Source organism: Panthera uncia, chromosome E1 (genome assembly GCF_023721935.1).
Source record: "Panthera uncia isolate 11264 chromosome E1, Puncia_PCG_1.0, whole genome shotgun sequence".
NCBI lineage: Eukaryota > Metazoa > Chordata > Mammalia > Carnivora > Felidae > Panthera > Panthera uncia.
The window spans coordinates 41,034,537-41,045,928 of record NC_064814.1 but is presented as its reverse complement, the minus strand read 5'-3'; the positions used below and the strand labels follow the sequence as shown (position 1 = coordinate 41,045,928).

The 11,392-nt window shown below is 41.5% G+C and overlaps 1 protein-coding gene and 1 long non-coding RNA gene across 3 annotated transcripts in view; one reads left to right on the top strand and one right to left on the bottom strand.

The window, feature by feature from the left end:
• NLK (nemo like kinase) overlaps nucleotides 1–10,553 on the bottom strand; it is a 163,368-nt gene extending 152,815 nt beyond the window's left edge. Inside the window, exon 1 of the mRNA XM_049637883.1 lies at nucleotides 9,021–10,553. Coding sequence (XP_049493840.1) covers nucleotides 9,021–9,478 — 458 coding nt within the window. The 5' untranslated portion in view covers nucleotides 9,479–10,553. The remainder of the gene's footprint in view (nucleotides 1–9,020) is intronic.
• Nucleotides 10,132–10,904, top strand: LOC125927511 (uncharacterized). 2 transcript variants are annotated; one of them, XR_007459354.1, is made up of 2 exons: nucleotides 10,132–10,222; nucleotides 10,526–10,904. It is a non-coding gene; the product is annotated as an uncharacterized LOC125927511 (long non-coding RNA). The 2 variants fall into 2 exon arrangements; XR_007459355.1 differs by having other exon boundaries at nucleotides 10,136–10,222; nucleotides 10,551–10,904.
• Nucleotides 10,905–11,392: the final 488 nt, after the last annotated feature.

Below are 11,392 nucleotides of genomic sequence, written 5' to 3'. Positions count from 1 at the left end.
GGGGGGGGGGCGGGAAGAATGTAAAATACCTAATTAATAATTTTTATAGTAATAACATGTTGAAATTACAATACTTTGGATACATGGAATAAAAATATATTACTAAAACTAATTTCACCTGTTTCTTTTCACATTTTTTAATATGGTCACTAGAACATTAAAATCATATATGTGGCTTAAATTATATATCTACTGGATAGTGCTGCTGGTTTGTTGAGGGCTCTGAAAATGCTCCCTTCCTATTGTGGAAGAGCTTTAGGAAGGCACGCTCCTGCTCTATCTCTGGGCATTGTAAATTGCCCTAGACGGCTAGGGCCTTAAAGCTGTGACACAGCTCATTTTGTGGGAGGTTAATCTGCAAACTAGTAAATTCCCTAGCCAAATTCAGAATTTAAAAAGAGATTCCTAAAAACAAAACATTGTAAACCAACTTGCTAATGTAAGCACTGACTCCCAAATCATTTTACCTGATTACTCACACACACACAAAAAGACAAAATATTTAATATTAGATTTTATTTAAAATTTTAAAAGTCACTCCAAATATTTAGGAAAGCAAGAAAATCTAAAACAGTAAAAGGTAAAGTATTACCAGAAAAACAGTATCAAATTTACATTCAGGAAGGAATCGATTGCCCATTTGCAAATAGGTAGGCTCTTCATAACTAAATATGTACAATCCTTACCAATGTCAATGAAAGAAAATAAATCTCTTGAACAGCTGCACATTTAAAATCTGAAATTTTAAATTTGAAAACTCCATGAAAGTTACCACATGGGAATAGGGTTACATTTATCTCATTCTTCCTTTAAACAATTTTAGAAGCTATCCAACATCTGTACTCCTGAAAAAAGTTGTCATATGGTCACTAGCAGGTTGGACTTTCCCAAAAACAAAGCCATGATGCTTTATAAACATTGACACAATTGTATTAGAGAAACTTAGGAAACACAGGATTTTATAAATGAGGAACCAAAGACCCAGAAAATTTACATAACTTCATCAAGGTCATAGGGTTGTTGGTAGCAAGGCAGGACCAGTATCTTGTCTCCTAACAAGTTTAGTTGAGTACTCTGTTACCCTCTCATTAAAAAAATTCTTCCCGAGGAAATGGCACCTTGAACATGATAAACATCAAGTTCTATGGTTTACTAAACTAGAAATAAAAACTTGGGATTTGGGAGAATTTTATTAATGATAAAACAAAGTGCTGCTAATATTTAAGACATTCTTTAGAATCAAATATATACATTTCATGTATACATGAGAGAGAAAAAAAAAATCACACACACATTCTCAAATGTGTGTGTTCTACCTGCTAAATTCAATAGCCTTTTCTCCACCCTCATTTTCTTTGACTTTTTTATCTGCACCAAAGATCACTCCCATCTTCCTAACAATCTTCTGCCATGCACAAGTAGTCAATCACTATGAACACATTTTCCTATCTGACTGCCCTTTAGTTTTGCCTCCAATAATTTCTTCCACCTACAACTGAGAACATTCCCCAAGGCTCAGGCCTCAGCTATCTCCACTCTTTTATATACATAGATATAAATATCTGAACAAGTCTCTCTCTTAAAAACTTTCCACAGTTGCCATTCCCAGTGTTTCAACTTTATTTCATTACCCGCCCCAAAGGAGCCTTTTCAGACATTTTTCCCCGAGACTCCTCATGAAATTTTAATACTATAGATAAGCTATATATTTATATATGTGCTTTACTCATGAAAAGAGTAAGATTTTGCCCCTCTCCCAGTACCAGTGGGATCTCTTCCGCAGAACACTCCAATTTTAGGATCTAGCTCTACTTTGTCTCCCTCCACCCTATCACCTCCCACCTCCCCACTACACTTTATATTTCAGCAACTCCAGCCCTACGGTCTCCTGCATATAAGCCCAACTATCTAGAATGCCCTTCATCATTAGCTGACTCTTATTCTTAAAACTCAGTGGAGGTATTACCTCTTGTAGAAAGCATTCATGCCTTCCAGAGAAATCCCTCCTCTATGTTCCCATAATATGCAGGGAATATCTCTATTGCTGCATTGATGGCAATGAATTACAATCATCCATTTACAAGTCTCTCTCCCCCACTAGATCATAATCTTCTTTAAATCCCTAACATCCAGCACAGGGCCTGGGAAATAGTCAATAACCAATAAATATTACTGTGAGAACAAGTGAAAATACATCTTTATGTTTTTATTTAATGATTTCAAATTTAGTTTCAACTCTCCATCAAGACTCCCTGAAAGCAGGGAGCAAAATATATTATTTTGCACACTGTTTACTTAACTGTAAGCTCCTTCAGGGCAGTATCATGACTTAAACATCTCTGTATCCCAGTACAAGCACAGGACAGATAACAGCAGAAGCTTGACAGTTTGCAAAATTGTTTGTAGAATTAAATATCCTCATTATTACCTACAATAGTTCTGGTCCATTGCAGCAGGTTGACAATAAAAAACACACTAACTAGTGAGTTCCAACAATGTCAAAACCTTCTGATAGTAGATATAATTCAATTAGTCAAACTAATTCAAAACACCGATATGAAACTAGGTTTAGAGAAAGACTGCCAATCGTAATCAATGACAGACATCACTGTACACACTCCCTCTACTCACACCATTGTAATTAACTGTTAAAGTGCAACTCAATATTGTTTCCTTAGTTTCCTTTTCATAATGCCAGAGTGCTAAAATTTTTTCTAATGTCTTCTGGCTAGGTACCTTAGAACTACCAACTAAGTCTATGATGATGTGTCACATGCTTATTGACAGTATCACAACTGTTGCCTCAGGCACTCTCTGTATTACCCCTAAGCAACAATTGGATCAAACTGACAAACTGTGTTAGGAAATCGTTGTTGATCTGCATTAGATGACCCAATCAACAAATAATTCACTGGACTACTGTGGATGCACAGGGAATCAAAAGTAAAACCCAGGGGCAACTGGGTGGCTCAGTAGGCTGGGCATCGGACTCTTGATTTTAGCTCAGGTCATAATCTCATGATTGGTGGGATGAAGCCCTGTGTCGGGCTCTGCCATGACACCGTGGAGCCTGACTTCAGATTCTCTTTCTCTCTCTCTCTCTCTCAAAATAAACAAACTTTTTTTTTTTTTTTTTTTAAGTAAAACCCCAAAACAACTTTATAATGAAAGAGCTTCTACCCAGTGACTTCTTTCCATTTGGTTGGATGACAAATGGAAAAGTTTCTTTGGCTTTGACAATTTCCATCAATGAAATCAGATCGGCATAACAAAGAAACATACATTATGTAAACAATGGATTCTTGAACTGGTAGGACATCAGCAAATCTAATAAAAACCGCCAAGAATAGTCACTCAATTCTACAATACAGAAATCAGGGAAAACTCTCACACTCCAGGTTGTGAAGATAATGAAATATTCCAGAACTCCATTAGAGGACAGCCTTTTATATCATGGAACATTTCTACAATTGTCCATGCTTTGAGGGTAAAGCTCCAGGAACCCCAGAACTTAGATTCAAACATATATTCGGTTACTACATTTTGCAAATATTCTTCTTCTAGCAAGCATATGAAGAGTAACTTTATCTACCCCCATTTCTTTTCCAGGACATGCACCAGTGGTACTGAGTGATGGCTAAAAAAGTTGCATGTGAGTTTGAGGGATATTGCCGTTTTAGCTAGTTTGAAAAGGCAATTCTTTCTGAAATGTTTTTTTCTTAATAAAATATCTTTATCTTCTTTCCTTCTAAGCTAATAATCAATGGTGTAACATAAAATTTCTGCCCAAGAATAAAACGAGTTTCTTTTGTTGTGTTGTGAATAAAACAAATGAGTTCTTTTGTTGTGTTGTGGTTTTATTTTTGGTTTTTGAATATAATTTGGAAAAATCTTGTCAGGAGTCTAACCACAAAATGACTTCCAATGTTACAATGCCATGGAGTTTGTATCACCAAGAAACCAGTTCAGTATCATTAGACTGTATTACTTTTATTCTCTCTCTTTGCTTTCTCTACTTTATGACCATGAACCTGCAGTTTCTAAAAGTAAGTTCGTTTGTAGTTAAAATTAACAATATAGATTTCCACATTTCTAGTTTCACACGGATGCTTTGTTATGTCTAGAAGAGCAACCGTTTCCTTTTTATGGTGCAGGCACTGCTTCTTCAAAGCTCTTTTCACAAAGCAGCCCCCCCCCCCACCCCAAAGAATCCAGCTGTGGCAGTTAATCCTGGCTGTTAGAAAAACTTCTCAATACTACAAATTCTTAACCTGTAAAACACAGTTAATAACAGAATACACTTCAGTATGCTCTTTCTGATGCACATAACTCCAGGATTTTCCCCAAACATATCCCAAAGCATTCCCCATTTTTCTAAATTCAAGTTGGCTGTTTGAGGAGTAAAAAAGTACCACGGAAAACATCAGAAAAAAAATGGTACCTCTAATTTTCACAAGATGAGCAAGCTAGACAGTATCTGCCATGCATGAGGATTTACACTGAATAATTTTTCATTAAATCGCACATATTTCCCCCACCTCACTAGGATCTTCTTTAGCAATTCACACTCTTTCGTCCAAACACAAGTAAAATGAGCTTCCACTAAAGCTGAACTTTGACGATAAGGATGTCCTTCATTTGTTACATTCTGAGAAGAAAAAATTAATTTCCTTCCCACAATGTAAATCCAGAACACTTTCTAAAACAGTGCAGATGAACTGACTAGAACACCTACCAAGTCCACACAAACATGTATTTTATATATATTTTAATGTGTTTGTTTTAAATTATTAATAGCACATATATAGCGTATAGCACAACTAAGGGGACACTTTATGGTATCTGAAGTCATGCCTCCAAAAATAGTCTGCACGTTGTGATTTCACTTGATAAACCTGGCCATATACGAAGCCACTTCTGCATACGTTAACACAACAGTTTTTTCTACCAACAATAACTACAAAAACAGCCTTCATTGAGTGCTTACTGTATGCTAGACAGTGTAATCATTGGTTTACAAAGATTACCACATTTTTACCGATCCTCCTTGGAGAGGTGCTATTATTATCCTCATTTTATAATGAGGAATAGAGAGGTTAAACAACTTAAGAGACACAGCTGGTAAGTAACTAAGTATCACTACAGTGATGCTTAAGTTTTGAAAGACTTACATAAAAGTAACTCGCTGAAAGAATTAGAATAATAAAATTCAAATTTCTCCAACTTTACTTGGAGTACAAAGGCAACAGACCAAATGAATCCCAAGGTATTTGATCTTTCAATTAATCACATCAGTTAAAAACCAAAACACTACTAATATTCTACGTAGAAGCTTTTCCCAGACTCATTATCAAGGTGGCACTATGTGCCATTAAGTCAATCAAAATTTCTGGTTGTCAATGTCAAACTGCCTGGGTGTAGCAGTCTTCAAACTTCCCTCATGTGGTCAACTTCCTCCAACTCTCAAAAATATGCACTTCATAAGCCCCTGAAGCTTTATGCTGTAATACTTTGTCCCGAGGTTGTCACAATTTTAAGCACTGCATATTCACTTTCCTCTGGCAAATGTGAACTACCAACAAATAGATATTAACATTATCCTCACCAAATGACCGAGGTTTCCGTTTGTGGGTTATTTTGTGTTTCAGTTTTGCATTATGAAAATGTCCAAATGGACATTTGGAGCCTTGACGTGTGATAAAGAAGGTCAAATTATATATGATGCTTTGATGACCCATGAACAACATTCTATCATTAGAATGAATGTATCTCAGGCTACCCCATGACCATATTACCACGTAAACTGGAACCCTTACTTTGAGATAAAACACAGCAGACAGTCGTTAATGAAACCTTAATTGAACTGTCAAAGCACCATCTTTACCAGCAAGCAAATAGGTAATTCACTACTTTTACACAACTGTCCAATACTGATAAGTTATTCCACTAGTTAAATTCAGCTCAGAGATAAATCAAGGCTGGTAGACTAAACTGTTCAGTTATAAATCTGACTGGTAAAATGCTATACCACTTCCACAAATATCTTGCTGTGTGTGTCTACATACAGGAGAAACAATATTGTTCAAAATTACATGCAATGTTTTCAGACATCAGTCAGTAATTTGGGGTGCATGTTCAGAAAAAGATATGAGAGCAGATACAGTGTCCTTTTGTGTGGGATGCCAGAAGAAAAATACTTGCAAAATGCGTTAAATATATTAGAGAGGCACGTGGGTGGCTCACAGTTAAGCGTCCGACTTTGGCTCAGGTCATGATCTCGCGGTTCGTGAGTTTGAGCCCCAAGTCGGGCTCTGTGATGACACCTCAGAGCCTGGAACCTGCTTCAGACTCTGTGTCTCCCTCTCTCTCTGCTCCTCCCTCTCAAAAATAAAAGGACATTAAAAAAATTTTTTTTTAATATATTTGAATCTAAGTAAATCTTATGATGCCCAAGTAGTTATATGATGTTTTAATCAAATGATGTAACACTGGGAAAATATTTTTATGTCCCATTTTAATCATTTTAGAAAACAGTTTCAGGTTCATTAGATATTTTTTGAATTAAAAAAAAAATTCTGGTCTAGTTAGTTAAAAAGTAAAAAATCTTACTAATATCTTTAGCTTGGGTTTCAGAATACTAGTGCGATTCACTCTGGTCTGGTATTCAAATCTCTAGTTTTAACAACTTTACCCAGGTCATACACGTGGCAGTTACGTTCCAAATATAATAAGCAATTCAGACAACAGGTCATCAATATGTAAATATGAAAACAGAAAAGCATTTGCATACTAAAACACACACCTGGAACTCTTCCTTTTTTTCATTCTGAATTGTACTTCACTTGTAACAACTGATTGGAAACACTCAATGCAGCTAACCAGACAAACTTGGTTAAAGAAAGAAGGACCTGACCGGGGAATCAAGTAATCAAGCAGCGAACATGCCACGGCCCTGTGCAAAGTGCCGCGGAGGAAAAGAAGTACCCTGGTAGGCACAGTCCGTATCCTCGAGGGGCTTACGAATGTAGTGAGACAAGGCAAACACAAAACAACTGGTATACAATAGAAGATGGTGTACAGAATGAGGTACTCTTCAAGTACGGGCAGCCAACTCTGTCGGTGACAGAAGGCGTTCAATCAATGACAGAATCTAGAATGGACTCAAATCAAAAACATTCAGTTTTTCATACATATGTAACTCAGAATAGCCTCTACCAGAATGTCTGCTATGGAAGATGTTTCAGCATTCCCAGTTCCTCACCTTCCTCCCCTAAAAAAAATCTTTTCCTTTAGCCCTGACTTGAAGTGAAAACTCTACAAGTCACATCACCATTTGAGAGAAATGTAGAACCGTCTTTAGAATGTAGTCAAGAATGCTGCAATCCACTTCCCTTTCAGTATCTCTAGTTCTTAACACTGTATGTACAACGTTTAAATAAGAGAGAGCATCCAGGTCTAAGACAATCCAAACAAAGTCCAGGAAATCAATGACAAAATTTAAAGCAAGGAACCACCTTGTCCCGGGCCACACACCCCGCCCCCCCAGGTCCCACACCTCTGAAATCCTCAAGGGTTAGGCAAGGAATGGAAGTTCACGGTGCAATCCCTGGGGATAGGATACGGTGCAATCCGTGGGGACAGGATACGAAAGAGAAGGCAGGAGCAGACCGGTCCCTGAGCAGAGCGACTGAAGAGACACCATTACTGGCTACACTCTTTCCCACCAGGAATCGCATACACCTTGGAGAAGGGAGCACTGCAGCAGCAACCTCCTTGGAGAGCTAGCTGGGAAAACACTGGACCCTACTAGTTTAAAAAAAAAACAGATCACTTAGTAGCCTAGATTATAAAATGTGAACTATAAATAAAGATGACCAGATACAATGCAAACATGATTCTCACGTCAATTATAGCGTGAAAAACAATGACAAAAGGAGACATTTACCAGGCTAGTTCCAAAGAGTTCATTTTCCTGTAGCGATGGGGGCTTTTCTAGACATTAACAACCATCTATTTTTGAACGCACTGAAAACATCAATTCATCTGTCCACACCAGAATACTTAATCCTTGAGAAAAAAATTCTGTTTGTTCTAGTTTTGACAGCAACAGGGCCTACAACGATAAATTCATTTTATTACAAACTACTAATCTTCCTAAGAAGAGTAAATAGACAAAATGTTGCATCTAAGAAGCGCTTAGACTTTTTCAAACATCCTAGCACTAGCAAAAGTAGAGCAGTTTCCTATGTTTGAAAAGTATACTTCCTACTACGGCAACCAACCAAGGGATAACAGCAACTTAAGAGGCACTAAATGACACTAAATGACACTAAAACATTACACTGAATGTGGGCCACGGCATAGCTACAGTCTACTGACCTCATTTGTGGTACTCATGTGTGATGCTATATTTAATGCATTCTTATCAAAAAAGCTAAAGCTACATACTTCCCAACTGCAGTTTTAGGGTTTAAAATAAACCACTCAAGCAAGGGCTTAACTGGTTCAAGTATGAACTCTATCTTCCTTCTGGGGATCAAGATTACAAATCAAAGAATGAAAAGACAAAAAGGGACATCAAAGTAGTTATGCAAAGTCTAACCCAATGACAAGACTAAGATTAAGGAATCAAAGGTGGGGTCACTGGTGACATCCGCTGCAATCAGGCAACCGATTCAAACTAAATCAAACCTAAGAGATGACCAAGGTCTGTCGGGATACACGCTTCACACATTCATCTATTGATCCTACATCCGGTGGCTCGCTTAGGTTCTAAACAGAAAGTCTGGTAGACGGCAAACGTGTGTTACTCATCAGAGGGCGTTCTACCAAAACGCGCCAGGACTCAAAAGCACAAACTCGGACAGCCAACACGTTGGGCCTCTTCACCGGTGGCGGTGGCTTCCTACAGCTGAGTCGCTCCGCGGCTGGTCACCATGGTGGAAGCCATGGCGGATGGCTCGCCCAACCTCAACGTGAGAAGAAACCACGAGAAGTCGTGTTTTTCTGTGGATACTCACCAGACAACACCAAAGGCTCCATATCCAATAGGTCTATCCGGCTCAATATCCAGCTGCTGTTGTGGATGATGCGAGTGTTGATGGTGGTGCGCCTTAACTGTGGCAGCTGCGGCAGCCTGTACCTGAGCTGGGGCTGCTGCAGCTGGTCCAGGAGCCTGACCCGGTGCCGGTGATGGGAAATATGGCTGTTGTTGCCCAGGGTTTAACATGGCTGCAGCTGCGGCCGCTGCTGCGGCCGCCGCAGCTGCCGAAGAGGTATGCTGCTGGACAGGGTGTACAGCAGCCGCCGACCCCGGATGAAGATGGTGTTGAGGGTGGTGGTGGTGGTGAAGGTGAGGAGGAGGGAGGTGTGGAAGGTGGTGGTGATGGTGGTGGTGGTGACCTGCTGCTGCTGCAGATGTGCCGCCATTGTAAGCCGCCATCATTTTTGCGTTGGCTCTTGCGCCACAAAGAGACATTCAAAAAAATGCCCTTTGATTGGAAAGCAAACTGGGTCAAGCTGTCATTTGGCCATTTAAAAATGAAGAACAACCACTCACTCCACCTCAAAAAACATGGAGCGGAAACTGGCTTTAGGTCTTCATCAGTCAATCCAAACAAGTTAGAGGATCTTGGTGTTTAATTTCGGGGTGAGCGTGTGTGGAAGGGTGTGGATTGCCCAAAAAAGAAAAGAAAGGAAAAAAAGAAAAAGAAAAGAAAAAGGAAAAAGGGACCCCTTCCCCCCAGGTTTCCTGCCACAAGTGGGTACTAAAACTCCATCCTTAATTGGGGGGAGGTTCCAACTTTGAATGTGGGAATAAAGGCCAAACCTCCCGACCCCCTGAACTCCACGCACGAAAAGGATCAGGAAACACGCCACCCTTGGAATCTTGTAAGAGGGTTGACTCATCTACCCCTTCCATTCCCACATCCTTTTCTAAACACCTACCACCTCCTCAAAAATACAATTTTAAAAAATTCCAACCACCCCAAATTCAAAAGATGGGGGGAAATTTCCAGGGAAACCAGCTTTCCCCCCCCCCCTCGAACTCTCAGGCCTTCCTACATCTCCCCCCACTCCTAGTCAGGCTGACCTGATTGGAGGGGGGTACTAAACTTTCCAGAAGAGAAAAGAGCCAGGGAAGGAGGCAGGAGGGATAGGGTGAGCAGAGCAGGCGACAGGGCAGGACGGAGAGGAGAAAGAGAACCGGGGCAAAGTGAAGGTAAGGAGGTGCAGGGAGGAATGAAAGAGAGGTGGGCAGCACTCGGACGCCCAGACAGAGGGAACCGCCCCGGGATGAGGTTAGGGTCCCGGGGCCAAAGAATAGGAGCCCCGGGAGGCGGGCGGGGTGCAGTCGGAAGCGGGCTGACTCCTGCCCCCGCCGCCGGCTGCTTCTGCTGAGGAGGGTTGGGGGGGAGAGCGGGTGGGTCCCCCCGCGCGACGGCCCCCGCAGGGCTCAAGGCTGCTCCGTCTCCCCCCCTCCCCCCCACCCGGCTTCCCGTCCCCGCGGCCGCTTTCTCCTCAGTCGCTGCCGGCCGCTTTCTCCTCAGCCGCCGCCTCCTCCTCAGCCGCCGGTGCCGCCGCGGCCGGACTCACCTCCCCTAGCAAAGCCGGATAGAGCGGAGCCAGCGGCGGACACGCGCAACCAGCCACCGAGGCCCCGCCCCCGCCTCACACTGACCGGCTGCCCTAGCCAATCCACGCCCACCTGTCTGCGTCTGCCTCCAATCCTGGGCCCGGAGCTTCAGACAGGCGCACTGTTCGGCCAGTGGCAACAAGGTGTGGGTCTCCTGGGGAAATCCCGCCCCCGATCCGGGATGGGCAGATAGAAAGACCAATCAAAAGGCAGAGTCTGGCCTGACCGACAAGACTAAAAGCGAATTAAAAACCAAAGATCTCCGTGACATTTTCTTTCGCCTCTCTCCTCTTTTCTTTTTCTTCTTTTATTTTTTTGGCAGGAGCAGGAAGCTGCGTGCTAATCCCGCCCGCAAAAGCTGGAAGAGAGGGTGGAATAAAAGAACCAATCATGAGCCGGGGACCAAGAACAGAACAACCAATCCTTGGCTTGAAGATGAAGTGGGAAGGGACTGGGGCCAGATAGACACTAGATTTGACAAATGGAAAAAACGATTGATCTCGGTCCCACCCTTCAGATCTCCTATAGGTCAGGATTGTGGAGAATTCACTGTCGTATCAGCGGCGACCTCTTTGGGGGCGGGGCCAAACAAAGGGGGTGTGGTCTAGAGAAAGGGGGAGGGACTGAGATGAAGAAGGCGGAGTCCCAATCATAGATGGTCCTTTGATACGAGCCATATCCTATCCCTTTTTAAGTCATCAAGTGTGGAGAAGAAATAGGGGGAGCAAAAAGGGATGTCGAACTAACGAAACTCAA